Source organism: Punica granatum, chromosome 5 (genome assembly GCF_007655135.1).
Source record: "Punica granatum isolate Tunisia-2019 chromosome 5, ASM765513v2, whole genome shotgun sequence".
Classification (NCBI taxonomy): domain Eukaryota; kingdom Viridiplantae; phylum Streptophyta; class Magnoliopsida; order Myrtales; family Lythraceae; genus Punica; species Punica granatum.
In genome coordinates this window covers 3,394,086-3,419,898 of record NC_045131.1, presented here as the reverse complement: position 1 = coordinate 3,419,898, position 25,813 = coordinate 3,394,086, and the positions used below count along the sequence as shown (strand labels likewise).

General features: G+C 39.5%; 5 protein-coding genes across 5 annotated transcripts; 1 reads left to right on the top strand and 4 right to left on the bottom strand.

The window, feature by feature from the left end:
* Window positions 1–102: 102 nt before the first annotated feature.
* Window positions 103–1,912, bottom strand: LOC116209211 (UDP-glycosyltransferase 73C3-like). Its single transcript, XM_031542795.1, has one exon. The coding sequence runs from the start codon at window positions 1,796–1,798 to the stop codon at window positions 293–295; it is 1,506 nt and encodes a 501-aa protein (XP_031398655.1). The 5' UTR covers window positions 1,799–1,912; the 3' UTR covers window positions 103–292.
* A 4,712-nt stretch (window positions 1,913–6,624) lies between these two features.
* On the bottom strand, window positions 6,625–8,442 carry LOC116207956 (UDP-glycosyltransferase 73C4-like). The gene has a single exon (XM_031541101.1). The coding sequence runs from the start codon at window positions 8,238–8,240 to the stop codon at window positions 6,765–6,767; it is 1,476 nt and encodes a 491-aa protein (XP_031396961.1). The 5' UTR covers window positions 8,241–8,442; the 3' UTR covers window positions 6,625–6,764.
* Window positions 8,443–9,074: 632 nt separating this feature from the next.
* On the bottom strand, window positions 9,075–10,250 carry LOC116207854 (UDP-glycosyltransferase 73C6-like). The gene is made up of 3 exons (XM_031540971.1): window positions 10,041–10,250; window positions 9,716–9,927; window positions 9,075–9,633 (listed from the first exon to the last, which is right to left on the bottom strand). The coding sequence occupies exons 1-3, from the start codon at window positions 10,248–10,250 to the stop codon at window positions 9,075–9,077; spliced, it is 981 nt and encodes a 326-aa protein (XP_031396831.1).
* Window positions 10,251–13,382: 3,132 nt separating this feature from the next.
* Window positions 13,383–15,227, bottom strand: LOC116208922 (UDP-glycosyltransferase 73E1-like). The gene has a single exon (XM_031542497.1). It carries the CDS (start codon window positions 15,037–15,039, stop codon window positions 13,543–13,545), a length of 1,497 nt encoding a protein of 498 aa, XP_031398357.1. The 5' UTR covers window positions 15,040–15,227; the 3' UTR covers window positions 13,383–13,542.
* A 2,767-nt stretch (window positions 15,228–17,994) lies between these two features.
* On the top strand, window positions 17,995–25,428 carry LOC116208481 (protein fluG). Its single transcript, XM_031541957.1, has 18 exons — window positions 17,995–18,255; window positions 18,462–18,713; window positions 19,079–19,146; window positions 19,232–19,347; window positions 19,419–19,524; window positions 19,978–20,134; window positions 20,227–20,322; window positions 20,659–20,707; window positions 21,132–21,394; window positions 21,779–21,951; window positions 22,561–22,681; window positions 22,755–22,807; window positions 22,882–23,011; window positions 23,290–23,435; window positions 23,804–23,992; window positions 24,457–24,689; window positions 24,857–24,999; window positions 25,139–25,428. The coding sequence occupies exons 1-18, from the start codon at window positions 18,094–18,096 to the stop codon at window positions 25,199–25,201; spliced, it is 2,520 nt and encodes an 839-aa protein (XP_031397817.1). The 5' UTR covers window positions 17,995–18,093; the 3' UTR covers window positions 25,202–25,428.
* The last annotated feature ends 385 nt before the right edge of the window (window positions 25,429–25,813 follow it).

Here is a 25,813-nt window from a genome sequence, read left to right as displayed (position 1 = left end):
GAGTCGGGCTTGACCTTTTTTTGGTTAGCAGGCCTAGTCCGGGCCCTCTAGGGACTACCTTATAAAATGCATTCGTCGGAGGCTCATGAGTTCTGGGTTACGTGGTTCAAACCGACCCGATGATGGTTTACCCTATCGATATCCATCAAGCGGAATTCATTCAATGAAACAATTATACTTACAAAACGTTACCCAAGTTTACCTGATCCAACTGCTGCACCGAGGTCTATCAATATATATTATCTGATCCAACTACTATACCTTAATATACATAGTCGATATTAGTTATGCCTTAACAATAATACTGCTCATTCATCCTTCTATTTAGTAACTCTTTGACGTGTTGAATCATAAGGTTCATGTTGGAGTAAGAGGAGCCTCCTCCTTCGACTGCCCTCTCGGCTACCTCACCCAACTTCCTCGCCCTTCTCCTCCTCTCATCACTTTCCTTTCCTTCATCCATCAATTTCTCTATAGCCCTCCTCACGTCCTCCCTCCTCACCAGCACCCCGACCTTGTCCTCCTCACCCCAGTTCATGCACCGCTCGACCCCGACCCTGACTCCGGTCCCGATCACCTGCACTATCAGCTTCTCGTTGTAAAACTGCTCCGCAAACATGGGCCACGTGATCATGGGCACCCCGGCGCTCACCCCCTCCAGGGTCGAGTTCCACCCGCAGTGAGTCATGAAACCTCCGACCGCGGAGTGGGATAGGATCAGGACCTGCGGGGCCCACCCGCGGATGATTATACCCCTGTCCTTCACTCTCTCCTCATACTTCTCCTCCGCGAACCAGTTCTCAAGCTCCTCCGAGTAGTCCCCTTTCTTAATCACCCACATGAAGGAACGGTTCGATGACTCGAGCCCGAGAGCGAGCTCTATCAACTGAGATGCCGAAACGTGGCACAAGCTCCCAAAGCAGATGTAGAGAACGGAGCTAGGGTTTCTCGAGTCAAGCCACTCGAGGCAGAGGCTCTCATCGATGGCGGACTTGTTTCCTCTATCGATCTTGGAGGAGTTCTTTGTGTTGCTGAGGGAGACAGGCCCAATGCACCACAGCCTCTTCACGACACTCTGGTAACCCTTCACGTAGTTTGGCTCCAGTTCTTCAAACGTGTTCACCATTACACCATCTGCTGACAGCTCGGCAGCCTTGAACTTGTAGAGGAGGTTCTCCATGTCGTCGGGCCCACTGTTCTTGAGCTGCATCTCCGGGAGCTGGGCCTTGGTGAACACGATCTCATCGGGCATGTTGGGGACCCGGAACGGCTCCGAGTCAGACTTCACCTTCTCCTTGATCCTGGACTTCTTCAAGTTGTGGGAACAGAACATGGTGAAGCAGGAGATTCCATGGAACACGATCCTCGGAATATTGAACCTGAGCCCGAGGTCGGCGGTCCATGGGAGGCAGATGTCTGACACCAAGCAGTCGGGCCTGGGCCGAGCCCCCTCGAGCCAGTCCTCGAGAGGGCCTTGGAGCAGGTTGCTGGCGTCGAAGAAGTTGGAGACAAAGTCCGGTGACGGGAGTGAGTCCATGTTCTCGCAGCCATCAGGGAGGCCGGCTTCCCTGCAAGGGAACTGGAGGATGAGGAACTGGATTTTGAGGTTCGGATCGATTAGAGTTTGGTCAGTGATGGACCGGAACCGGAGGGCGTTAAGCGGGGTGAGGAGGATGGTGACGTTTGGCCCGCGGGAGGCGAGCTGCTTAGCCATGTCAATGAAGGGGATGAGATGGCTCTGCGACATGAGAGGGACGAAGAGGAAGTGGAGCTCGCCTCCTAATTCTTGAGAAGCCATGGAAGGGGATAGAAGGAAGAGATGTGATGATGGTGACGAAGGAGGAGAGGATGAGGTGAAATGTAGATAGTGCTATGTTAATGCATGGACTAAGCGGTACGAGGCTCACCAATATAAATAGAAAGAGAAACACTCGACCAGTCGAATTGAATGAGATCAGTTTGAATTAATGGGCCTCATCATTAAAAAAAAAAAAAGGGTATGCGAGAGACATACGTCGGATGGGGCTTCTAGAAGCTTTCTGCAGTGTTATTCAGTATTCATGCTGGGCCAAGAGTAATCAATGAAACATCCCACTTTGATTTCATGATGAATTTTAATGTGTTTGCATGTTTTAAGGACCATATATTTATGTGTATATACATGTTCTTCTACGAGTGCATACGAGCGCGATAGACTTTTACATCGATGTTAAAAAAATAAGAGTATGTACATTAGACCATTATGAATTTTTACTCTACACAAGTATTAGTCGAACCCGATACATATGTTTATGTATAATGGCATATCACGGAGGTGGTATCCCAGGGAAACGGGCTTTGTCTTCCAAATAAGATGTCAAGGGGTCGAAATTCGACTTAAACACGCTTTGTTTGATTTGTTAGTGTGATTTTAAAATCACACTTTAACTTAATTCTACCCACAATAAAATAAAATAATTCATACAAAGTCAAAGGGTGGATCACATTTATACCACTTTTTTTCACAACAAAATAAAATAACTCATACAAAATCAAAGAGTGGGCCTCATACATAACCATTTATACGACTCTTTTTCAAAATTAAAATCTGATTTTAAAATATTACTTACAAACCAAACGCAGCATAAAACGCTTGCGTAAGTAGACCTTTGTCCTCAACCCTATGAAAGTTGTTTTGTTCCACTGTGCGCTTTGGTGGAATCATGGTAACTTAAGTGGACTGATGTCTCATCAAGCCCTTTACTCATTCAGACTAATGGAATATTCCATGGCTGCTATGGATCTTCTTTGGTCTCCAGAGTTTATTCAGCAAAAAAATAAATATATAATGGCATGCATAATACATTCTCCATAGTTTTTTTTATAAGTAATAAGGGATCGAAGCAACTGGCATATACACTCTCTTTAGTTATTTTTTCGGTATACATCTTGGTATTCGAAAGTCTCATGAGCCCCCGACTAATCCAGTCGAGCTGGATTGATCAATTAAAGAGTAAAGTTATCGTGGTATGAATTTTTTATATTTACAAAATTCGAACTTAAAATTTTATTTAAAATGAATAATCACTGAACATTCATTACATCCTCTATAGTTTAATACGACATAAATTGAAATCAGCTTATATCACTGCAATTATTCGAATCAGTTTGCCCCCACAATTTAATGAGGAAGCATCGATACTCATTGTATCTCTCTGCATATCTGTTTTTTTTTTTTCTGCATAGTTACTTTCGAAATTTGTGTAATTTATTTTAGTTTTTTAGTAAAAATTATTTTCTCTATTATTTCTTTTTTTTCTTTATTGATCCCGGTGAGTAAAGAGATGTTGCAGAAGACAGAATTGTCAGACAGGGCATTTATGATAGCTATTACTTGCTGCTGCAGCTGCTAGTGAAAAATATTGCGTCCTAGAAAGTCAATTAAAGCTTATGGTGCCAAGATATTGACGTGTGTGTGTCTATATATATATATATATAACACAATTAAAAGAGGAATCAGCACCTCTAGCTAGACCAGACGAACACAATGCGTTGAACGCACATAATGTACGGGCCATGATGCATTACACTATTTGTAGATAACGGCGGTGTTGGCTCATGTCGTCAGACATGGAATTTGAACGGGAGACGAGCTATCGCGTTCTCATCCATTGTTTTCCTTGTTTTTGGATAATATTAAAGCAGTATAGTTGAGTACGCACTACTAGTGAAAACATAACCTACCGAAAAAAAAAACAGAGAGTATATATTGTACCACAAGGGAGAAAAGAGGCAAGATATCGATAATAATACTTTTCAAAGGACTAATGCTAAATACCTTCAGTTATATATATGTCACAATCATACTAATCAATCATACTAAATTATCTAGAAGAATTTGTGAGAGCCAGATCACTGGGGGACCTTCTGTTTTGTCTGCTTCATATAGTGAACGAGAGAGATCGAGAGAGTGGCAGCTCGATAAAGATACAAACAAGAAGAAACAAACTTTCTCTATATAATATATATATATATATATATTTAAATGTAAAACAATTAAGTGGACTATTAGTTGGATAGAATTGTTAGTTGAATGTCACGTAGCTACAAAATTTACACACATATATATCATGCATATGTATATATATGTATATATACTTGTCCCCGGGGTTAAGTCACAAACAACATGTGACAACTGTTACATTGTCTTAATAAGGTTAGGAAATTGTATTATATTGACTGCGTTTGGTAGGAAATTGTATTACGTCGTCGTATCAAGGTTAGGAAATTGTATTATGAACTAATCCGTATCATATAATATGCGTTTGGAGTAAATTATTAGATTCGGCAACGGCAAGTTAACTAGAGTCCTACATTGTGGGTTGATTTTGTCGTCGTCATCTTTCGAGCCTAACTCCTTGTCCTTCTTCCACATGATTTTATCGATCGAGACTATTGATGCGAACGCAAAAGGGACAAGTAGCCATTAAAAAAAATTGAATAAATATTGGGTGCACAAAGACAAAGGTGCGCAAGATCTTTGGGCGTCAATGAGTTTGAGATTAATATTAGTTTATTTTTTTTCCTGCCTTTTTTTTTTCCGATCATAGTCACTACGCATGTGGTTAGAAAATAAATCGAAATAAATGGTGATAAAAGTCAAATTCATGATCTCTTGATTTCAATCGATGCTTTTTATCATTACACAAATGAATAGGGTTAGACGTAGTGCTGTCGTGGCATCGAAATGGCAATCATTAGTATTCGAGAAATTCAGTTTGTAAATCGTTTAAATATTTGTATCAATATTCTTTTTTTATAAGTGGTATTGAAGCTCGTGATAATTAATTTAATAGGATGTTTTCGATATGGAAGAGTCTACTGAGACTGTTATAGAGTATTTCGACAATGAAGTCCATGAAATAAGACAAAGGCTATTCTGCCTACAGTCGACAACTAATATGGAGGTATTAGGAGTGCGTTTGGATTTGGAGTTGAGTTAAATTTTGATTTTAATTGGTTTATAATGATTGTATTGTTGAATTATAAAAAAAAGTGTGAAAAAGTAATGAATAGTTGAGAGAAAGTAATGATTGTGTTGTTGAATTGTGAAAAAAAAAAAGTGTGAAAAAGTAATGAATAGTTGAGAGAAAGTAATGATTGTGTTGTTGAATTTTGTAAAAGTAATGAATAGTTGATAAAATTTAATAATAAAAATTGAATTAAATGATTAAAAAAATTTAAAAAATTTAAAAATAATGATTGTGTTGTTGAATTGAAAATAAATGGAGTGTGTTTAATTTTAGAGTTGAGTTAAGTTGAATTGAGTGTTGATTTTAATTTATTTGTAATGATTGTGATGTTAAATTATAAAAAAAATACGAAAAAAATAAAAAAAGTAATGATTGTATTGTTAAATTATAAAAAAAAGTAATGAATAGTTGAGAAAATTTATCATTAAAAATTGAATTGAATGATTAAAAAATTAAAGAAAAATGAAAAATAATAATTATGTTATCGACTTTTATTATTTAGTGAGTTGAGTTAAAATTAAAATTAAAATTTTAAAATTAAATTGTAAAATCAAACGCCCTAATTTCTGACCTCTCGACCAAAAATTGAATAGATTGCAACTATGAAAGATTCCATGTTCTTTGCTTCCTAAAGGATGAGAGGCCATAATAATGAGCGGCTATCTTGTACTATGACTGTCTGTTTACAGTGTACTCACGATAGGCTATCTTTTTCTATGACTGTCAGTCCATTCACGAGAATCAATCGCAGCCAAAATTCTGTCATGTTTGTGTAAAATTTTGTTGGACCTATTGAGTTATTAAGTTGAGTAAAATTCTATTCCGTATGAACACTCGTCCTCATGTTATCCGTATAGTCTTTTTTCACCATTTATTTTTACGTGACACGTGAATACTTAGAGTGCGTTTGGATTTTGAGTTGAGTTGAGTTGAGTTTTGATTTTAATTGGTTTGTAATGATTGTATTGTTGAATTATGAGAAAATGTGTGAAAAAGTAATAAATAATTGAGAGAAAGTAATGATTAAGTAATGATTGTGTTGTTGAATAGTTAAAAAGTAATAAATAGTTGAAAAAATTTAATATTAAAAATTGAATTGAATGATTAAAAAAATTAAAAATTAAAAAAAGTAATGATTATATTGTTGAATTGAAGATAAGTGGATTTAAGTTGAGTTGAATTGAAAATTTTTTATAAAACAAACACACCCTTAAACACTCGCCCTCGACATTTTACCTCGAGCTCGAGGTGGGCTATCACTTCCACCCTAACATTTTAGTTTGAGCTCGAGGTGGACTTTTACTTTCACACTCAGGTGAGGGGTCAATCAAACCAATTACGAGTCGGGCTTGTGCTTTTGGACTCGATCTTCACTAGCCACAAGTTGTACACTCGAATCTAGCGTGGTGTGAGTCCCCACATGAACACATGGAAACTTAACATGCTCTAATATCATCTAAAATTTTACTGAATCTATGAGCTATTAAACACATAGTAGGTTGTGATATCCATATTTTATAAACCCATTAATTTCTTTTTAATTTTTCGTGTGGACGGTTCTATTAACGTACGTTTTATCTAATGTGATTGGCGAATGTCGTTGTGACCATCATAGAAAATTTAAGCACTTCGTAAATCTTGATTATTGCTCGTTCACATGAACAGATTTAATCAGATGTTCTTGTAATCATCCATACGAACAACTGTTGCAGCGATTCAATGTACAAAAAGAGAGGCATGGAATGGAATTAATCAACGGCCCATGACTTGCTGCTTGATATCTTCAATCAGCAGGTTCAGATTGAGGTAGGAAGAGCCACCTTCGTCCATGGCCTTCTTTGCTTTCTGTCCAAGCTCCATGGCTCTCCTCCTTCTCCCTCGAGCTTCCTCCTCTTCTTCATCCATCACCTCTTTTATGGCCTTCTCCACCGTTTCCTTCTTCATCACGGCCCCGAACTTCTCCTCCTCCCCCCACTTGATGGCAACCTCCGATCCCAGGCTCACCCCGACCCTCAGCACCTGAACGATCATCTTCTCGTTGTAGAACTGCTCGGCGAACATCGGCCATGTCACCATCGGCACGCCTGCGCAGACACCTTCCAGGGTCGAGTTCCACCCGCAGTGCGTTAGAAACCCGCCAACCGCTGGGTGGGATAGTATCAGTACCTGCGGGGCCCAACCGCGGACCAGTAGGCCTCGGCCTGCGGTCCAATCCTCGAACCTAGACTCCGATACCCAGTCCTCGAACTCCTGGCCACCTCGGACGACCCAGATGAATGGCCTGTTCGATGCCTCAAGGCCTAGGCCCATCTCTATCAACTGCAGCGGGGTGAGCCGGCTCAGGCTTCCGAGACACGCGTAGATTACAGACTTCGGACCCCGTGAATCGAGCCACTTCAGGCAGTGGCTTTCGTCGATCGCCGCCCTGTTGCCTCGCTCAGCCTTATCCAGGCCGTTCTCATTCACTAGCGAGACAGGCCCGACGCACCAAACTCTGCCCCGGACCTTCCTAAACTCTTCAACATAAGCCGGTTCGAGCTCCTCGAAAGTATTTGCAACAACGCCATAAGCCGCGAGTTCCTTCGATCTGATTTCATCCCGGACATCCTTGGTATCGGTCTGGCCTATATTAACTGCGCCGGGAAGCTGGGCTCGGGTCAGTGCAATCCGATCGGGCAGCCCTGGCACGACAAAGGGCTCCGCCTCCGGGACGGTCTCGTAGACCTTGGACTCGACTATCCGATGCGTGCACAGGAGCGAGAAACAGCTCGTCCCATCGAACACGATCCTCGGGATCCCAAACTTGCCAGCGGTCTCGTGGGCCCACATGATGTTCTTGTCCGCGATCACGCAGCTCGGGCGGGGCTGCAGCTGGCCAAACAATTCCTCAACGGGCTCTCGCAACATCCTGATGCCGAGGAGGAGGTTCTTTAACAAGTCCCGGTTCGGGAGGGAGTCCATGCTCTCGCAGCCTTCCGGCAGGCCCGCCTCCGAGGACGGGAACGGGACCTCGAGGAGGCGGACTTTGAGGCCCGATGTGGCGGCCCGATCAATCGTCGATTGGGACCGGACGGCGTTGAGATGGGTTGTGATCACGGTAACGGTGGGGCCGCGGCGGGCTAATAGTCGGGCCATGTCCATCATTGGGATCGAGTGGCCATGGGCCAAATGAGGCAGCAGAACAAAGTGAAGTGATTCATATCCAGAACTCGACGAAGCCATTTTCATGAAGTAGCGTGGCTACGGTGGAAGAAATTACCCAAGCTCTGGAACTTCCGATCCCAATTGACTGACGATGTGGAAGAAGCCAAGTGATAGAATGTCATCTACCTTCCCCTCGTAGGAAAGAAGAGACTTGGGCTTTGGCCCACACACATTGGTGAAGATTCTAGGCCCAACAAAAGCCCACCAGAATAGTCAAACACGTGAATGAAGAATTTCGTCTTGTATCCGTCAGTTTATCATATTTTACATCTCACCAGAATTATCTCGTGGTCAATGCAAAATTGACTCCAAACGGGATTACTTTTGAATCGATAGGCTCGTAATCTCATCGAAAAGAATTATTATTCTCTTTAAAAATTACCAAACTGAATGTTCGTCATCGGAAACTCTCCCCATCCAAGGCTAACATATGGAATTCTCTCAACTCCTGGAAAATCATTATTAAATTTTCATCATGATACAATAACCCTGTGATTATTTCATTTTCATCGCATTTTGTTTTTGAACTGGCACCGTGTTCAGTGACGTACATTGTAGTTAGATGATGAACTTGTATCATCACATGCATATATTAAAGACAAAAGATCTACAAATCGTAAGTTCCATTTATTACGTACAATTTGTCCCAGAAATAGTCATTATTGAGAAAGATATTTCATTTTCCTTGTATTTTCTTTAGATCTGTCAGTTGATCGTGGTCAATGACACGCGTAGAAAGTAAGATGATGGACTTGTAACACACACACACATATGTATATACACACACGAGATACAAATCATGGCTTAATATTCGAAAGTCTAGCGGGTCTCAACTTATTCAATTTTAATCGAGTCGATTTACCAAAGGATAAAGACTTTCTCAATTAATTTCTTAATATTAAGGTAAGAGGATCCAGCTTGTTCTACTGCTTTACTTGCCTTCTTTGCAAGCTTCTTAGCTCGCTTCCTCCTCTCCTCCCCCTTTTCATCCTCACTCATCACGTTATCTACAGCAACCTTAATATCCTTTCCCTTCACCATCACTCCATGCTCGTCTTCATTCCCCAAGTGCACCACCTCTTTGGCCCCGACCCCGAACCTCAGGACCTCCATGATCATCTCCTCGTTGTAGAACTGCTCTGCGAAGAGCGGCCACGTCACCATCGGCACGCCCGCGCTTATCCCTTCTAGCTTGGAGTTCCACCCGCAGTGTGTCAGAAACCCTCCGACCAATGGGTGTGAGAGTATGAGCACCTGAGGGGCCCACCCTCGGATGAGCAAGCAGCGTCCCTTGACCCTCTCTTCGAACCCGTCCTCTGAGAGCCACTGTTCGAGCTCCTCACCCTGGTTCACTCTCCGGATGACCCAAATGAACGGGCTTTTTCGATGATTCCAGGCCCCGCCCCATTTCTTTCTTCTGCGCCGGATTGACCCGGTTCAGACTTCCTAGACAAGCATAGATCACGGACCCAGGTGGAAGACAATTTAGCCAATCTAACAAATGTGACTCGTCTTCAGAAGAACGATTGCCTCGTTGGCTCACGTCGAGCATGTTCTTGTTGCAAAGTGACACTGGACCGATGCACCATGCTCGAGCACCCTCGCTGGTCTTCCTATAAGTTTCGATGTTCTCCGGTTCGAGCTCCTCAAAACTGTTAATGATGACAGCATGCGCTGTTTCTGCAGACTCCCTTATCCGCTTCCTAACATCCTGAAGCATATCAGTATCCGAGGGGGATTGAAAGCTCCGGGGAGCTGTGCCCCAGTGAACACTATCCTACCAGGCATCCCAGGCACTGCAAATGGCTCCGACCGATCGGCAACCTTCTCGTGGGGCTTGTATAGATGAAGGTTGTGCGTGCATAGGTGAGCGAAGCAGCTCATGCCATCAAACAGGATCCTCGGAATCCCCAGGTCCTGAGCGAGGTCGGCCGTCCATGCTAGGTGTCTGTCCGATATGATGAGGCTCGGAGCTGGCCTGACCTCTCTCAGAAGGCGCTCGACCGGGGTTCGCAACATCTCAGTGGCCACCATGAAGTTCCTGCTCAAATCAATTCGGGGAGGGCATCCATATTATCGCATCCCTCCAGTAGGCCGGTCTCAGCAGCCGGAAACTTAACCTTGAGAAGACGGATAGGCAAGCCAAGGGCAGAAGCACGACCGACTGTCACCTCAACTCAGGCCGCATTCACAGGGGTGGTGACTATGGTGACATTGACGCGGTGTTGCACGATAAGCCGGGCAATTTCCACCATCGGGATGAGGTGACCGGGACACATGAGGGGTATTAGCACAAAGTGTAGATCTTCCCATTGTGAAGAACTAGAAGAAGCCATTAATTCGGGGTGCTTCCTATAGAAACACCTCCTGAATTTGTTTGGCTTGAATATGTTTTATACACGTATACAAGAAATTTGCTTCTCGCTACTTCTCCATCAGACACTGTTCCGACAGCCTTTATTTGTAATTTTGGACTATCTTGTTGTGTTGAATGACGTAACGGCATGCGTATTTATGTCGACTTAACGACTTATAATATTTTTTTGGTACTAAAAAAATTCATGAAAATATTTTTTTATAATTCCGGAAATTGAGTATTAAAAAATACTTCCCTCCCACCAAGTACGTTTTGAAATATAAATTTGTATTCTTCTTTTTAGGAATGTTCAAATTATTTATCACTCAATCATTATTTAATATTGTTGAGATTATAAATTATAATTATAATATTTTTCTTAATTAAATACCTTCACATATCATCAAAGTTGGAATCTACTGCCACATGATATAATATATATGTTTCCTTTTCCCGGTCAAGGCAAAAATGGAACTAAATGTTGTAGATTTGTCTGAATTTGACTGTTTTACGGTGTGGCTTCTTCCGTGAGTAGACCAGCAAGAGAATGGCGACTCATTTGGTGGACTCGACCGTCCACAGGTGGATAATGTTGAACACGGTTGGCGGGCTGATGAGATGGTTGAGATTATCTTTGGGGTTGCATATTTGTCGTTCCCCTCGGGACGAAGTAAGACCTCTGCTTATGGAGATATTGGGTGTATTTATTTTTTAAAAAATTTTCAACTCAACTCAACTCTACTTATTTTCAATTCAACAATACAATCATTACTTTTTTATTTTTTATATTTTTATATTTTTTTAATCATTAAATTCAATTTTTAATATTAAATTCTCTCGACTATTCATTACTTTTTTCACAATTCAATAATACAATCATTACTTAATCATTACTTTCTCTTAACTATTTATTATTTTTCACACTTTTTCTCATAATTCTATAATATAATCATTACAAACCAATTAAAATCAAAACTCAACTCTAAATCCAAACGCACTCTTATGGATCACCCTGCTCTAATCGACTCTGTTTAGTTTAAGGAAATTATGACTTTGTATCACCGTGATACGGAGTCTCTTTACTGTTGAATTTGTAGTGGATTGTGGGACCCACCCACATCCAACGCAAGAAAATCGTGTTAGCATGACACGGAGTCATACTAGAGGGGTCTTTAGTTTTTTATTTTATTTTTTATTTCCTTTTGCCTTCAACCCGTTTATCCACCGAAAATTTTTAAAAAAAATTCCTACCGCAAATCATCAATAGAACCCACATAAATGCATTTAAAACACGATTTCATCATTGTCGTCGCCTATATCGAGACATATCACGAGGATATGGTCAACGGCGAATTAAATGTATAATGATCGGATTTTATTTGCAGTGAAATGGTTTGAAATTTAATGAAAATATCTCATAATAAGTTCAAGTCACGCTTAAATGAGTTTCACCTGAGAATAAACATGATCTCATTAAAAAATATATGCAAAGACAAAATCGTTCACTTATATAAAAGAATCATAGCCACTTTTAGAGTAAATAAAGTATTCTATGAAAAAATAAAATAAAATTTTGAAAGATTATTCTCTTTGCTACACAAAATTATTTATCTTTATCTTTTCTTGATACTAGGGAAAGTTAGAGCAATGTTCTAAAAATTTCTGTTTTTAATGTGAATCTTAAAAATTTTATAAATATTTGTTTAAATGAGATATTAATTTTGGTTCATTTCATAACCAGTCGCTATAACGAGATTAATTTGAACTTGATGCAGTGAATATTCTAGCTGGCCTTTTTGGCCTATGTTACATGTTATTAAAAATGAAAAAAAAAACAAAGTTAAGGGGATAAGTTTTGGATTTTTTTTCTGTGTGTGTATTTGATAGATTGACATGCATACAGAAAAAACTGTAGTTGGGATATATTTCACAAAGTCAAATGCAAATTAGAAGCACCATAACGACTTGTTATGGAACGAACCACAATTTAGCAAACATGGCCCGTTTGAAATGTAGGTGTGATTTTAGAATCGCAATTTTGATTTTAATTCTACCCATTAAACAACAAAAACACACGTTTTCCAAGTCAAATTTATAATACTATCTCATTTGTCTTTTTTCATAATCAAAATCAAAATCAAAATCAAAATCATGATTTTAAAATCATACTAACAAATCAAACACAGCTTTAGACTTCATTTTTGCAAAATAAAACTCTTAAAACTCTCTTTCAAAAACCGCAAATTATTAGAACTACTACCTAAATTTCTCTCGATCATAATTTATCATTATATGTTTGACAAAGTTGCATGTACAAATAAAAAGCAAGAAATGAGAAAATAAGATTACTAGAAAAAGAAAGTGAAGGCCTAGCTAGCTCAATCATTTTTTTTTCTTCGGTGCATATTCATGTATTCAAAATCCAATGGATCTCATTTAATCTAGTTGAAATTAGATCTGTACATTAAATGATAAAACTCTACCAATTTAATTTTACTTAGTTTAACTTTACTTTTTCCTCAATTCAATAATAAAATCATTATTTTTTTATTTTATTTTTCAAATTTTCTCTCGTACATTTTATTATCTATTATTTAAATTAATTTTTTAATACTAAATTCTCTCAACTATTTAACATTTTTTTTTCTCAATTTCAACACTTTTTTCTCAATTTAATAACACAATCATTACTTTTTTTATCTTCAAATTTTCTCACATATTTTTCTCAATTATTTTTTGTCTCTATTTTCTCAAATCAAATTAAATCAAATTTGATTTCGTTATCAAAAGCTATGGTATATATGAGTTCGTTTCTCCAAAGAAAAAAAATTTTCATTTAACGCAAGCATAGATATAGCCAAACCCCAGTTAAACTCGATCAAGTCCAAATCCATGTCCATCTATCATGCATCTGTTAAATTATCTCGGTCCCCGCCTAGTATTCATATACATACATGTATGTATATACATCTAGGCTCGTCCCCTTATATGCTCGATCAGTTTCTTGATATTGACATATGAAGACCCGCCTTCCTCTCCTGCTTCTGTGGCCTTCCTTGCAAGCTCTTTAGCCGTCTTCCTCCTCTCCTCTCCCTCTTCATCTCCACTCATCACCTTATCCACTGCAACCCTGACATCCTCCGCCTTCAACATCACTCCGTGCTTATCTTCTTCACCCAAGTGCACCACCTCCTTGGCCCCGACACTGACCCCGACCCTCAGAACATCCACAAGCAACTTCTCGTTATAGAACTGCTCAGCAAAAAGCGGCCATGTCACCATCGGCACGCCCGCGCTGATCCCTTCCAGTGTGGAGTTCCACCCACAGTGCGTCAGGAATCCGCCGACCGATGGGTGCGAGAGAATCAGGACCTGCGGTGCCCACCCCCGGATCAGCAAGCCACGCCCCTGGACCCTCTCTTCCAACCCATCCTCCGAGAGCCATTGGTCGAGCTCCTCGCCATGGTTTGCTCCCCGGATGACCCAAATGAATGGGCTCTTCGATGATTCCAGGCCCCGGCCCAGCTCTTTCATCTGATCCACTGTGACCCGGTTCAGACTTCCAAGACAAGCATAGATGGCGGATCGGGGTGGGTGAGAGTCTAGCCAGTGTAAGAATCGGGAATGGTCTTCAGAGGAACGATTACCTCGTTGGCTTATGTCTAGCATGTTCTTGTTGCAAAGTGACACTGGACCGATGCACCAAGACCTAGCACCCTCATTGGTCTTTCTATAAGCTTCGACGTACTCCGTTTCCAGCTCCTCGAAACTGTTAATTATGACGGCATGCGCTGCTTCTGACTCCTCCCTGATCCTTTTCCTGATCTCTTCCATATCGACATTCGACGGGGGATTGAAATTACCAGCGAGTTGTGCCCTAGTGAATTCTATCCTACCAGGCATCCCAGGTACCATAAAGAGCTCCCAACGATCGGCAACCTTTTCGTGGGTCTTGTAGAGTTGAAGGTTATACATGCATAGGTGAGTGAAACAGCTCGTGCCATCGAACAGGACCCTCGGGATCCCCAAGTTCCGAGCGAGGTTGCCCGTCCATGGTAAGGTCCTGTCCGACACGATGCAGCTGGGAGCTGGCATGATCTCTCTAAGGAGGCGCTCGATTGGGTTTTGCATCATGTTAGTTGCAGCCATGAAGTTCTTGATCATGCCCATGTTAGGAAGGGCGTCGATATTCTCACAACCTTCGGGGACCCCGGCCTCGCCAGCTGGAAAATTAACCTCAAGAAGCCTGACAGGCAAGCCAGAGGCTGAGGCACGACCAACTGTTGCCTCAACTCGGGCTGCATTCAGCGGGGTGGTGACTATGGTGACATTGACTCGATGTTGTGCGATGAGACGGGCAATGTCCACCATTGGGATCAGGTGACCGGGACACATGAGGGGTATTAGCACAAAGTGGAGGCCCTCCCATTGATGAGAAGAACAAGAGGAAGAAGCAGCAGCAGCCATTCAATCTGATGTGGTTATTGCAAAAACACTTTCACACAAATTTCTCATATTTCTAAAGGGGTTTGCTTCACGGGCGGCGCATATATAAATGTAGAGACATACAGAATATATATATATATATATATATGTATAATAATTTTCTGAAGGAGAAATTCTAATTGGTTTTGCTCTCTTTTTATTATAATTAATGGATGGTATATCTAGCAGACTCGTGATAACGACAGAGATTCCGCGGACGACATGGAGAATGTGACATTGCAATTCTTTTAAATAAATTTTTGAAAATCTAACACGCGTCAGTCTCTCTAGAGCCTCTGCCCGTTAGATTGAGTTGAACATATTTTATAATATAGAGTATTCTGGAGAGGGATGAGGATGAGCCTTGAACGAGTCACATGTACCTGATGGCCTTGGAAAATTTCTGATTTTAAAATTAGATTTTAATTTTGAAAAAAATGATATAAATGGATTTACTATTTAATTTTATATAAATTATTTTATTTTGTTGTATAGAATTAAGTTAAAGTAGGATTTTAAAATCCTACTTTGAAACCAAACAAGCCTTTTAATTTTTAGCCCGTCGGAAAAAAAAAACAAATTAAAAGACCGTGATCGGTGACCATACAGATAAAGAATTAATTTTTTTAGTCAATATATTTTGATATCTAAAAGTTTAACGAGTCAAATTAATTCAATTTGACTATATTTCCTTCTAATGACGTAAAACTCTTTCGATATAGATTTTTTTCATTCTCAAGACTCGAACTCAAGACCTTATTTAAGAAAAATAAGTGTCGAATTACTATACCTAATTCATGTTGATTCCTTCTTCTTCTTCTTTTCCTTATTTTTCGGTGTTCCACTAATTCCAAATTTTGAATGGGACATGCTCAAATTAATAATGGAACAGGTTGATTATTAATCCTCGCCCTCAATGTCACATGTCACGATGTTCCCCCTCCAAGAAATTTTCCTAAGCTTTTTCAATATACTACGCAAGCCATTTTCTCGGTAATATATGTATATATATATATATATATAGTGGCAAAAATAGATGGAAATAATAAATTGAATAAATAAGAGAAAAAATCAACTTGAATTGGTTCAAACAGTTTGACACTTATTTCTATTAAATAATGTCTTGGGTTCGAGTAAAGCAAATAAAAAATAAACTTAATTGAGAGAATTTTATCTCTTAATAAACTGATATGTCTCAAACTGTATTATTTGGAGCCCATTAAGCTTATGAATATAATGATCCTCGACGGAGAAAAAAACAGCTAGAGAGAGAGGAAAAGAGGATTGTTAAGATAGAAAGACGGAAGATGACTTAATAGGATACGTCATTGATTCGAAAGCGAAAGCTTTCGGATGCAGTCGACTCCTCATATTTTATTTCGCTTTTTGCATTTTTGTGTTTAGTTCATATCCTTATATATATATATATATATATATATATATATATTTATTTAATTAATGGGAAGGTAAAAATAGAAAGATTCCTACAAAAAAAAAAGATAAAAAAAGAAAGATGTGGGCCGGTTATTTCCTACCGGCCCTTTAAAACGGCGCCTGTCCTGAGAATGAGGTGGCCTTGGTCATGGGCCTGCTCCATCATGCTGTCGTAATGGGCTGTAAACACGCACAAGTGTCGATGCACTCTGCTGTGCATGAATATTGTACATAAGAAAAACTAAAAAACTAAATAGATATTAGGGAATTGTAATTCTTAAAAATTTAAATTAATTAAGTTACTATCGCGTTACTTTAAGGACAGGACCAAATAATTATTCAAATGATGAATGAATTAATATTAATACATTATAAATTTATCGTCGGAAAAAAAAGAATAGAAAATAGAAAAACCAATCTCAACTATTTAAAATAGTTGCTATTAATATTATGGGGAAGGGGAGAGAAAAATAAGAACGGGTGAGAGAGAATAAAACATATGTTAGTGGGTAGTTATTCTGGATAAAATTACCGTTATATCCTCTATATTAAATGGTGCTAACATATATTGTATGGACAATTAAAGAAAGAACAGAGAGACAAAAATGTATCATTCAACTTTTATAACTGTAGAGAAGAGAGTAGAAGAGATAAGCTGCATGGTATGAAGGTCAGGATTATTGAGTTACACTCTCAATCGCTTTTCATCATCAAAGTAAAAAACCATGCCATAGGGTCATGCTGGAAGGTCAGTAGGCATGAAAGCAAATTAGGTTCAATTAAGTACATGGCCTAAGGACGCTTTTATGGCCAATCTGTGGTATAGGATACTCGTGCGATTAAAACTTTATAGTTTATTTGGAGAATTCTGAGTAAAAATGGCCTCGAAGAAAAAGGAAAACAGAGGAATAAAAAGCTAGCGGAACGATTTGAAGGTGTTTGAAATGATTATGGATATGGTCGAGTTTTTTTATGAGGAGGAATATAGTTGAGTTATTTGTCAATATTCATCACTAATTGATAGATTATAAACGTATTAAAAGTTGAGGATCTTCAATGAAATATCCGAAACCTGACATCTAATATTAGTAAAGTCTTCAAAGATAAATAAATAATATGCAAAACTACATTTATGGGTTATTTGTCAAGATTTCATTAATAACATATTAAAATATGATATCGAAAAAATATTGATTGAGTCGTCGCTAATCGCGAATTACCTATAGTCCTCTAATAAATTTTTTATTTTATTTTCTTATATTAGATTTATAAATGTCTTTGTGATTGAAATAAATAAATCTAGAGATCTCCTAGGAGATAGTAAGTACCATAAAAGGATCAGTTGATTTTAGTCTAGAATGTGCATTTTTAATTAGTATAGCCCAGCACCCGCACAAAGTGCTCACAAATAAATAAATAATTAATTAATCCAAATAATAAATATTTATCCGTGGGGCCCATTCTGATTTCTGACAAATATATAGAGGAGGGCGCCGGAGCGGGAAGGTACTTACTCTGATCATTTCTATTCTATAATGAGCTTGCATTGACAGAGAAAACTTGACTTTGCGCACACAGTGAAGGAGCTGAGAAGCGACGACGATGGAGTTTGAAGAGCTGAGAGAAGCTGTAGAGAAGGCGGAGCTGGTGGACTCCCACGCCCACAACATCGTCGCCATCGACTCTGGCTTCCCCTTCATCAACTCCTTCTCTGAGGCCGCCGGCGAGGCCTTGTCCTTCGCCCCTCACTCCCTCTCCTTCAAGGTTCGCTTTCCCCGCCCTCTCACTGAACTTCTCCCAGCCACTGACTCTTTGACTCCACGATTTCGATAGGCGTCGATTGCATCTGCTCGCCATTACTGTGCATTATATATATACCCTCCTCGCCCTGCACGTAAAGAAATGACGAAAGGAAGTTTGATGCTTTGACTTAATCTAGTCTCCTGACAGCAGTAAAGTGTCCATGACAGAGAAATTTGAGAGATATTGCCAACCTTTACGGGACCGAGTCATCTTTGCGAGCTGTTGAAGATTATCGCCGAACTGCTGGGCTGCAGTCCATTGCCTCGGCTTGCTTTAAAGCGGCAGGAATTTCTGCTCTGCTAATTGATGATGGATTGGAGTTGGACAAGAAGCATGACCTGAGGTGGCACGAACCTTTCGTCCCGTTCGTTGGCAGAATATTGAGGATTGAACGCTTCGCTGAGAAGATCCTTGACGAAGTAAGAAGATTTCATTCATTAGTTTTGGAGTTGCCTTCTGCAATCGTACCTACCTGCGATAGCCATCGCTGCATCTTGAATTTCTCGTAATTTCGTGTCAAATTAGAAATTTACATATATTATTTTCTCTATGTTGATATACTGTCTTTAGTTGGATGGAGATAGGCATAGCTTTGTGACGCACTCGTATCACGTAAATGGTGTAATATATGTTTTCACGAAGCAACTGTACATTTTTTAAAGGTACAGATCCCATTTGTCACTGTGCCGAGTCTGCTTCTCTGACATTACTGTATCGAAAGCTACAGTCCTTAAGATTGCTTGAGGTTTTGTCTGCCTTTTGACTCTGCTATTGATCTCCTCAGGGGACGCCAGATGGATCTGTTTGGACATTGGATATGTTCACTAAAATCTTTGATGAAAAGCTAAAGTCATATCCTTTCAGTTAGTTTGCATTTTTGATCTTCTTCGTTTGTAAAGGGTCCTCTTGCGTTTGATTTCCTTATTGTAGTCGTTACTGTTGCTGGTGAGATATACGGCTTGAAGAGTATAGCTGCATATCGTAGTGGTCTAAAAATCAATCCAAATGTCAGTAAAATAGAGGCCGAGGAAGGTCTTAGGCATACTCTCCATGGTAAGGTGAAACTTAAATGTGGCTCTGTTGATGCTTGATGGACTGGTATAATAATTAATCCCTTGTTACAGCTGGAACACCTGTACGCATCACAAACAAAAGCTTTATCGACTATATCTTCTCTCGGAGTCTGGAGATTATCGTGGGCTTCAACTTGCCAATGCAAATACATACAGGGTAATGAGAAGTCTTGAAATTGTTAAATCCTTAAAATTCGTGGCCCTGCGGTATGAGAAGGAAATCACATAGATTGTGTGTCCTTTATATTGAATTTGAGATCACAGAAGCATGTTCGTGTGAGCGCGATCATAAGCTGAATTCTTTCTCCAACCCTCTGCTTGTATCTGTTTCGCGTGTGAAGGGTTAGGTTGGTTAGATGGATCTGGTGTTCAAAATTGAAACTCTAGTCTGAACCAATCTAACCCTGGACTTCCTTGAAATTTGCATGACGTATTGATGTATTGGCCATGCAAGCATGCTCAACCCTACACCAGAATCACTAACAGTTAATGTAATATAATTTATAAAATATATCTTTGAAGGTCAATTATCATTTGGAGCTTTATGGGATCTGCACTTGTTTGAATCTCCGCGTTTACATCATCCTTCCTCTATTTGAATTATGTCTAGATTTGGAGACAGAGATTTGGATTTGCGTCTGGCTAATCCCCTGCATCTCCGAGCTGTACTTGAGGATAAGAGATTTGGGAAGTGTCGCATAGTTCTTTTACATGCATCATACCCATTCTCCAAGGAGGCTTCTTACTTGACATCTGTTTATCACCAGGTACAGTTTTCGTCTCCTATGCTCTTATTAACTTCTTTTGAAATTAAAGTTGCAACCTTCTTCATAGATAACATTTGTGTCCTCGCTATCAGGTTTACCTTGATTTCGGGCTTGCAGTTCCCAAGCTTAGTGTGCAGGGCATGATATCCTCTATCAAAGAACTTTTGGAGCTAGCTCCATTGAAGAAGGTGATCATATACTTCCTGAAAGCATAAGTTTATCTGAATCTTGTTGAGCATGTTGAATCATGTGATGCATTTTTACAACCCAAGAGATTTAATAAAAGAAATGCAGGTTATGACAAAGTTACCTGGTTCTGTATGTTTTTTCTATTTCTTGATATTGCTCTTCTACGGATTAGTCGGGCACAGTCCGGACACCCCTTGTTTAAAAAAAGAAAAAGAAAAAGAAAGAAAAACTGTAAGAAACAGCTTTGTGATTTCTAGAAGGATGAATAGTAGTGCAGACTTGTTTTGCATTTTCTTTTGGTTTTACAGTGACAGTGCTATGGTATGTTGATGCAGGTGATGTTCAGCACTGATGGTTATGCTTGTCCTGAAACTTTCTACTTAGGTTTGTCAATAAACTTTTCCTAGATGCTGATTTTGTAAAATTGGCTGTAACAGTTTATATTCTCATGCCTCTATACAATTTGTGTATCACAAATTTGTCATCCTGTCATGCATCTTGTATTCTCTTCTGCCTGCTCTGTCACTGAGATCTATATCAGTGTGTAGCACCGCTGTTACTTGACATTTTGTGGCCAGGAAAGTGAAAGAACTGCATGGTGTATGTGGTGGGGTCTGCAGCTATTCTGCATTTTATCGTGCATGTACACTTAATCCAAAAGAAGAATTGTTGAACACTTACTTTCCCAACCAACATCAGGGAATTCTTGTCAAAAGTTGCAAGTTTGTGACTTGAAGTTATATTGAAGTGTTGAAAATTATATTCGATGGAAAGGCAATTACCTGAATTTTCTCTCTCTTCCTTGCAGGGGCCAAATGGGCAAGGGAAGTTGTTTTTTCTGTTTTACGTGATGCATGCAGTGATGGTGACTTATCAATTCCAGAAGCTGTTGAAGCCGCAAGAGACATTTTTGCAGGGAATGCAATTCAATTCTACAATATCAAAATAATACCTAAATCTCATTCAACCAACTCTACATGTCCCAACAAGTTGGCTACTACTGTCTCTCAGAACGATGCTTCACTTGTTCGAGTTATCTGGGTAGATGCTTCTGGACAGCACAGATGTCGTGTGAGTCTCTTTCTCTCTCAATGCTCATGCAGAGACCAACCATGGTTACACTCTCTAGTATTATGGAGACATGGACCTGATATATAAGTAGAGACTCTAAGCTCAACTTTGATAGATTAATACTTGCATTCCTCACGCTCTTAAGAAAAATGTCATGAAAAGAAGTTTTGGTAATTTTTGTAATTTCATTTTTTTTTAATCTCAAACGATTTTTCTTCTTCTTTTTTTTTTTTCGGGGTTGGGGTTTCAAAAGGATTTTCTTTAAGCAATCAGAGGATTTATGCTGGTTCATATCTTTCTCAGAGGAATTATATTTTCTGCTGTAAATGAAAGGTGACTTGTGCCTTATTCTTAATTAAAATGCTGATTCATGATCTTTCTCAGGTTGTCCCTGCCAAACGCTTCAACGAAGTTATTGTGAAAAATGGTGTTGGTTTGACTTTTGCATGCATGGGTATGACCTCTGCAGTTGATGGTCCAGCAGAAGAGACCAATCTGACTGGGACGGGTGAAATTAGACTGATTCCTGATCTGTCGACTAAGTGGCAAATTCCATGGTACTAATGTTTATTCCTGTCTATTCACTTCAAACCTTTCCTTTTACTCTTTGAAGCTTAGGCTATCCTTCTGTGTAGTCAAATTTCCAATGCTGATTATTAAATGGAAATTGCAGTAACTGTTGTCTTTACCCCTTAAAATGATCAAATATGACATACTGACTAAAGATTTCATAAAGTATGGCAACAGTTAAAGCAACTGAACTGCAGAGCCTGTTTTGATCTCTTGTCCACCGCCTGTCCTTTGTCTCAAAATTTCCAAGTCTAGGTGGCATTTCATTATCCACTTCATTTCTTTACATGTTTTCAATATCAGTTGTCCTTTTGAAATAATGAAGCTGTGTATGTTGGTGATGTTAGAGTCCCATGGACTTATTATAAAACCGTGTTAGGATAGTTGCATGATTCCCATCCTTCAAGGAATTATTATTGGCTTAAAATTGTACAGCCTACAGGAATCTTTAAGATGCAATGATAGTGAGAGGTACTCCATCCAGTTAAAACTTTGTCTGTTTGGGTTTGTTCCGTCTAATTTCACTATAGAATGATTGCTCTCTGAAATTGTTTTTTCTTCACATTGATATGTCTTTGGTTTAACTTGATCAACAGGGAAAAACGGGAGGAAATGGTCTTGGCTGATATGCATCTTAAACCTGGGGAAGCTTGGGAATATTGCCCCAGAGAGGCCTTGAGGAGAGTTTCTAAGATTTTAAAAGATGAATTCGACTTGGTATGAAGATGATCGGCATTGTGTTGTATTTCTTTTATGTGATTGATTACTGAAAATTTTGCTGTACCTTCAGGAAATGAATGCAGGGTTTGAGAATGAGTTCTATCTCTTGAAGAGTGAGCTCAGGTATCCCAGTGTCTTTATGTCAAGAATCTAAAATCACTGTGGAAGCTATTGAATAAGACCACCTTTTTGTGCAGGGAATGTAAAGAAGAATATGTACCAATTGATTCAACAAACTATTGTTCTACATCAGCATATGATGCAGCAAGCTCGATTTTGCATGAGATATTAGCTGCTCTCAACTCCCTGAACATCCCAGTGGAACAGGTACCTATGGAAATATATAATATTTGCTGCTGAAGCGAATAAGCAGCCCTTGTGATGAACCTTTTTTTCTGTATTGACAAATAGAAGTGAAGACATTACAATTGGGAGGGAGGGAAAAAAAAAAAAAAAGAAGGAACAAGAAATCACTTTCCTCATCTTGACAGCTATGTCAGTTTGTGTCCTGTTCGTAATTCTCTCTTTGTGCATGTTGTATCGATATCTGTGTGTCCTCCGTCCTAATGATAATGATTTTCCCAAATCTTTTTGGAATGTTATAGTTGCATGCAGAAGCTGGAAATGGCCAGTTTGAAATGGCTCTTGGGCACAAAGCTTGCCACCTTGCAGCTGACAACCTGATTTTCGCTCGTGAAACTATAAAGGCTATTATGAGGAGACATGGGATTTTGGCAACATTCGTACCCAAGTAGGTCTTACTTTGTTTAGACACTATATAATTCTTCTTTCATTTCTGAAAGATGGACGGTTTCTGACATACAGTCCACTAAAATTTATTGAATTGAATTAATTATTCAATATTCATCTGGTCAGATATATATTCCATGCAACAGCTGAAGAACCTCTGCAGTTTTCCGAGAATCCAAGCTACATATTTCCAATTGTAAATCTTTGATAGACTCGAGGAAACTGTTTTAGGATGGTGAACGTGTTGCATTATGAAGCCTACCCTGCTTATCAGGAAAAAGGCTTTGTTGTTGAATGCTGATAGTTTAATGCGGCGTAACTCTTTAGCAAAACTGTTTCAACTCTAATGAACATATTCTTACTATGCAGGTATGCACTTGATGATATTGGTTCTGGCTCCCATGTGCATCTCAGTCTATGGCGGAGTGGACAAAATGTTTTCATGGCAGCTGATGGATCATCTAAGCATGGGATGTCTGAAGTAGGTGAGGAGTTCATGGCAGGAGTTTTAGCTCATCTTCCTTCGATTATGGCATTTACTGCTCCAGTACCTAACAGGTGATGACTTAAATGAGCTGTTTCTTTATCTGAGTTCATCATTTATAGTTACCTTTTGCTTCTCGTGTTATGCTTGAGCATAGCTCACCTCCGACCATATATCTTTCTTAGTTCAATACCGTGCATTTTATGCCCCTAATGTCTGCAATGATCATCATTTGATAACAAGCAGAATTGGCTTCAAACTTTTATGGAAAAATCTAAAAGGATTTTCTTCTGGAGGGAAAGATATTTGGAAGTTCTGGCCAAGTAAAATCAACAGCTTCTTAAGACTTTCAGCTCAATAGGGATGAGAAAGTTCCCGTATTACATTTAGACAAGTTGAATAAACATCTACAGATTCATCGAAGACTTTATTTTGAAAACCCAGTCTAGTTTTAATAATGTTTGATGCACCCATGCAATAAAGACTTCCGAGGAGATTTTTATTAATCTACTTTTCTATTCCTGGTGTTTGTATGAAGTTATGATCGAATACAACCCAACACATGGAGTGGTGCATACTTATGCTGGGGTAAGGAAAACAGAGAGGCTCCGCTGAGAACTTCTTGCCCACCAGGAATATTGGATGGTTTGGTAAGCAATTTCGAGATCAAGTCATTCGATGGCTGTGCAAATCCATATCTGGGCTTGGCCGCTATTGCCGCAGCTGGCATTGATGGTCTGAGGAAGAAACTTCGTCTCCCCGAACCTATTGGTAAGGGCTACATGTAAAAGGCTTTTAGTTTCTCCTTTTATAGTCTGCAGATAGTGAGTGAAGGTACGTCTCCATTCTTTTGGAGATCATATGCTTTCACCCGTTTGCATACTGTGGTTCAAACTCTTTGTATGGAGTCATCTTATTCAACTCAATTAATGAAACAGATGCAAACCCATCTAGCCTTGAAGGGAAGCTTCGAAGACTGCCAAGATCACTTGCTGAATCTCTCGAAGCCTTCAGAAGAAACAAGATCATCCAAGAGTTCATTGGCAAGAAGCTCTCGATAGCCATTATGGGGATCCGCAAGGTATGAAGATGCCAATAGTAGTACATTACCAGTTCTTGGTATCTCTTCTAGTATTACTTGAGTCATCATTGGCTCTTATAATTGATCTACTGGACTCCCTCCCATGCAAGTAAAGATGCCTCTGGCTTTACATTTGCAGGCTGAGATCGAGTACTATTCAAACGACAGGGATGCATACAAGAAACTTATACACCGGTACTAAGTTCTCTTCGTGTCTGCAGCATGTTGGCCACCATTGACACAATCATCAGGCGGTAAACACGTCATGGGCATTCATTTATATTCTGTTGCAGTAGCTGACTACAAGTTTTTATTTGCATTTTGTATTGCCATTTCATAAGCGATCACAAAAACTCATCGAGGTGTAAGTGAAATAGCCATCCCCTTTACTTTTTGGATTCATTTGCCCGATTGAAACTGTTACATCCACTCATTCTCTTTTCGGAGCGCACCTTGGAAAGCAGTAACATGCTATGTTCCTATCGACCCCACTCGACAAATGAAGACTATCATGAGAGATTTTCATATCATTATACCAGACACTCCACATGCCTATTGATTCGATGCAAATGACGAGAACTGTCGATTAGCCTTTTCAGAGTTGGCTGAGTGCCCGGTAGAAATCATTTTCAGGAGCCAAATTTCATGATTTTAGTTGGGAACAACTGTAAAGATTTGAACTGAAACCATGTAGGGCATGCAGGTGCACAGGTAAATGTCTGGTTGGGCTATAGGGTTTTTGTTCGCTTGTCCGCCTCGGCGCTTTTTGTGGGGCAGGCCGCGAGCTCTGCTCAAAATATGGGGAAATTTTTAT